Raw genomic sequence first — 4,495 nt, 5'->3', positions numbered from 1 at the left:
CTCTCTCCTTGCTTCTCTTTTATATCTCAAAAGAGATGGATTTAAGACACAGCTTAATCTTATAGATCGAGTCCTGCTTCATTAACATAACTGCCAGTAATCCCACCTCATTAACATCATGGAGGTAGGATTTACAACACATAGGGAAATCAGATGACAAAATGGTGGACAATAACACGATACTGGGAGTCATGGACTAGCCAAGCTGACACACAGTTTTGGAGGGACACAAATTCAATCCGTAACAATACCTTTCCCTAGCTTAAAACTCTAAAATAGCTCCCAATGCCCTTTAGATAGAGTAAAAACTCCATCACCTGTGTAAGCCCTTTGTGATTTGCTTGCTCACTCTTCCAGACTCAACTCAAGCTGCATGTCCTCCAGGACAGCTGCCCTAAATCACCTCCTCCCAGGCAGAGTTAGGAGAGCTTTATTATCACCCCTCTGATGCGATTAAAAATACCATGGCTTAGGGTCAGGTGCACCTTAGTCCTTAAAGTGACATCTTTGCTTTTGAACACTTTACAGAGGTCTTTTGCAGCTGATTTGCCCAATGCAATACATTGTTTCATTTCTTGACTGCTGCTTCCATGGGGGTTGATTGTGGATTCAAGTAAAATGAAATCCTTGACAGCTTCAATATTTTCTCCGTTTATCGGGATGCTGCTCATTGGTCCAGTTGTGAGGATTTTTGTTTTCTTTATGTTGAGGTACAATCAATCCATACTGAAGGCTAGCCTTTGATCTTCATCAGTAAGTGCTTCAACTCCTCTTCACTTTAGGCAAGCAAGGTTGTGTCATCTCCATGTCCCAGGTTGTGAATGAGTCTTCTTCATAATATTAAAGTTAATATTACCTGGCACATGGAAAAAAAGCTCCATAAATGGTACTTGTTATTAGGTGTACCCAGGGGTGGCCGCAGTAGCTACAGGACACGCCTAAGGTGTAAAGTGTAGCCAAAGGGGTGGATTTTGACCCCAGGATGGTGATAGCCAAGGTTTGGGCACCAGGCCCACCTAGGACGCACTCCTCTTCTCGGGTCCCTCGCCACCCTCCTCCCCGACCCCTCCCCTGGCCCCGACCCTTCCTAGAGTCGGAGGCTGCGATCGCCGTGGGGGAACCTTGTGTGGGCGGAACTCGAGTGCAGCGGGGGGAGGCTTCCGGGGGAGCGGCACAGGCAACGGGTCGGCGGAGGTAGAAAAGCGCCGGACGCCGGGACGACCATGGACGCTTGACAACCTGCGGGCAGACGCCGGGAGGCCGAGCCAGCGACTCAGAGGACGGAGAGGCGGCGCGGACAGGTAGAAGCCGGCGAGAGGGTGGGCCGCGCGGAGAGCGGAGCGCCGGACCGGGCTGGGCCATCCCACCTCTCGCGCTCGCCGCCGGGAAAGCCCGCGTCCTCGCCGCCCCGCCCCCGCCCGGGGGAGCACGCCCCGCTGCTCCTCACTGCGCGCCCGCGGCCCTGCTGGGAGCACGTCGCCAGCCCTGAAGTCCGGCCCGACCCGCGACCCCTCGCCCCTCTCCCTCTCATCAGAATAGCGCCCTCTCCTGACGGCGGTCTATCTCGCCTGCCCATAGCCTTCTCGTGCACTCCTGCTCCAGTAGGAAGCGAGTATCACCGCCTCCTTACCCTTCCTGCCCCCGCAGGCTTTGCCCCATAGGCCGAGATCTTTTGGAGGGACCGAGGCTTCGGTTTCCTTGCCACCTCTCCACCCCCATTCCCTTCCCTCCTGTCCCTTTGCAGACAGATCCCCAGCTGTCTCCGCACACGTATCCACTTGGAAGGAGATTTTCCTTCCACCTCTCCTAACCATCACCTCCGCCCCTCTCCTGCCTGTCTTCCCCGCTCCCCTTCCCCACTCAGAGCCCTTTGTTCCTTAACACTTCGCTTTTTCTGTTCCTGACAAGACCTTCTTAAGTGAAGTGACATAAGGACCGCCACTCTTGGTGCCAGTTTCCACAGGAAAACTTAGTTTCTCTTGCACCAGACTACCCTTCTTTGAATTGTTTTCGGCATCATTGTGCTGTACCCTTTCTCCTTAATTTTGCCCCGCTGCCCCAGTGTGTGCTGTGCTCCGAGGGGCGATCTTCTGATACCGGACGCCTGCGGAGTAGGTATACAGTCGTGTCCACATATACACGGCGTCTAGTTAGATTACACAGTTGAGGGACCCCCCTGTACCTGATGTCTTCAGGATGGAACACGATATCCTCACTGTTTTCCCAAATCTTTTTATTGCTTTTCTGAGGTTTTGGACGAGTTCTGAAGTCATATTTGGTAAAACGTCACGTATCAGGAGGAGACCACATATAGGGAGTTTCCCCATGGAGTCACATAACGTGTACTCTTTTAGTTTGAATATGTTGCTGCTTATCTTTCAGAATGATTTTTCTCCTTTTCCTCTGCCTAAATGACTTCTTTCGTGAACTGAGACATCGTTCTTGTCTTCTTTTTTTTGTTCCTTTATCTGTCTCTGGCTGTAGTTGTTATTTTGATGACATACTGGACGATGCAGATGATTGCCTTTCTTTCTACATCTGGCTCTGCTGTGGATGGGCAGTATCTTCTGTTTCTTAACCAGAGTCTTATCAGTGAGATGGGTATAAAACAGCTGCTGAGAAAGTCCTGCGTGTGTGTTGGGTTCTGGTCAGGTGTAAGGGGTTAGAAGGTAGTGCCTCTGGGAGAGAAGCAGGTGGAGATGAAGAGGCTTACTAAGTGTGTTTCAAACCTTAGTAAAGGAGAATGAGGACAAGATCCCTTTAACTCCAGGTTGAACCCCAGCCATCTAGCAAAGTGGTCATTGCATTTGGACTCAGACCTGCTTGCTGTTTATGAACACTCAATTATTCTGGTATCTGACCCAACAGTAAATAAGCGTAGACTTTGCAAAGGAAAAGGAGGAATGACTGACTGTAAAAATGGCGTAGGGGCAGTGTCTGACCTCCTCCAACCCCACAAGAGGGAAGGAGAACCAAGATCAACAGCGCAAGGCTGACTCCCATGAGGCGGAGGCCAAACAAGCCTCCCCTGTCCGCCATGTTTACTAATTTCTGACACCAACCGCCCCTAATACAGCTCTCTCTACTTCTCTGCTGGGTTCAATAATTCACTGCAGTGACCACTTAGAACTCAAAAAGACCATTCTCATGATGCTGGGGTTTATTAGGGAAGTTAACAGATTACAATTCAGGTTCAGGAACACTCAAGATACAGTTCTTCTATCAGGCATGCCTCTTCCTGGCCATAGGCCTCTCCCCAAAGGCACTCAGCTTGCTTTCTCCATGGGCCGGGAAGCCCATCTCGTCTCCTGCTGCCAGGTCTTTCCTGCCACTGCTTCTCACCATCTTCAGGGTTAGAGCTTGCTCTCTGTCTCTTGCTTCTAGGAGCTTCTCAGTGCAGGGATCCCAGGTCCAAAGAACATGCTTTCCATTCCTGGCTGTTCTTCCTTGGTAGTGGTAGGATCCCTCTCTTTGCTCTGGAACTGGCTCTCTTTTAAGGCAGAACTGACCAGTCCCCTTGGTAGGCCACAATTACCCTATCACACAGTCCCGCCCAATCGCTTGAGTCGGAGTAACAAGACCATGGCTAGAAGGGCCATACATAAAAGTAATTAATCCACCGCGCTGATACATTTTTCTTTTGGACAGATCTCTAGGCCAGAGAATGGCAGGTGAACAGAAACCCTCAAGTAACCTCCTGGAACAGTTTATCTTACTCGCCAAAGGTACCAGTGGCTCAGCCCTTACTGCCCTCATAAGCCAAGTCTTGGAGGCTCCTGGAGTGTATGTCTTTGGAGAACTGCTGGAGCTGGCCAATGTGCAGGAGGTAAGACTGTTTCCAGATATTTTCTCTGTCTTCTTTCTTCTAAGCCTTCCTATGATTCTTCAGGTTTCCAGGGAATTTCAGTTGAGGAAGTATTGCAGACCTGTGGGGTACTCTGGTGAGGGAGGAGTCAGAATTGGCAGGGCAGGGGAGGAAAGGGAGGATGATCTCCTGTGCTGCTTCAATTTTTTCATCTGAACTTAGAGTAAAATTAGATCAGGTTGCTAATAATTGGAAAGATAGAAGAAAAAATCAAATTGAAACTGACAAATTAGAAAAGTAGTGCTGTGAGTATGGGCTGATGTTTAATGGAGGAAATTTCAGGCATTCTTAGGAATAAAAAACCTCCAATGCAAATACAGATAAAGGAGATTGGCCAGGTCCATAAATAGCAGAAAATGATTGCTATTGGCAAATGAGGTGGACATGAATAAGGAATATATTGTTCCAATGAAAAGGGGCAGTGTTGACTTTAAGTAGATGTGTTACAAAGATTGTTGTTGTTAGGTGCTGTCAAGTTGGTTCTGACTTATAGCAACTCTGTGTACAACAGAACGAAACACTGCCTGGTCCTGTGCCATCCTCACGATCATTGCTATGTTTGAGCTCATTGTTGCAGCCACTGTGTCAATCCATCTCATTGAGGGTCTTCCTCTTTTTTGCTGACCCTCT

The 4,495-nt window shown here is 49.2% G+C and overlaps 1 protein-coding gene across 2 annotated transcripts in view; it reads left to right on the top strand.

Moving 5' to 3' along the window:
- The first annotated feature begins 1,213 nt into the window (after positions 1-1,213).
- The window catches only part of COPS7B (COP9 signalosome subunit 7B), a 23,723-nt gene continuing 20,441 nt past the window's right edge, over positions 1,214-4,495 (top strand). The window contains exons 1-2 of one of the 2 annotated variants that reach the window (XM_004389496.1): positions 1,214-1,301; positions 3,649-3,826. In XM_004389496.1, coding sequence (XP_004389553.1) covers positions 3,665-3,826 — 162 coding nt within the window. In that variant the 5' untranslated portion in view covers positions 1,214-1,301; positions 3,649-3,664. The remainder of the gene's footprint in view (positions 1,302-3,648; positions 3,827-4,495) is intronic. The other variant, XR_002822833.1, reaches the window with a different exon arrangement.

The sequence above is a fragment of the Trichechus manatus genome, unplaced genomic scaffold (genome assembly GCF_000243295.1).
Source record: "Trichechus manatus latirostris isolate Lorelei unplaced genomic scaffold, TriManLat1.0 scaffold00249, whole genome shotgun sequence".
NCBI lineage: Eukaryota > Metazoa > Chordata > Mammalia > Sirenia > Trichechidae > Trichechus > Trichechus manatus.
Note: the sequence above shows the minus strand (reverse complement) of the source record. Positions and strands in the feature narration are given on the sequence as shown.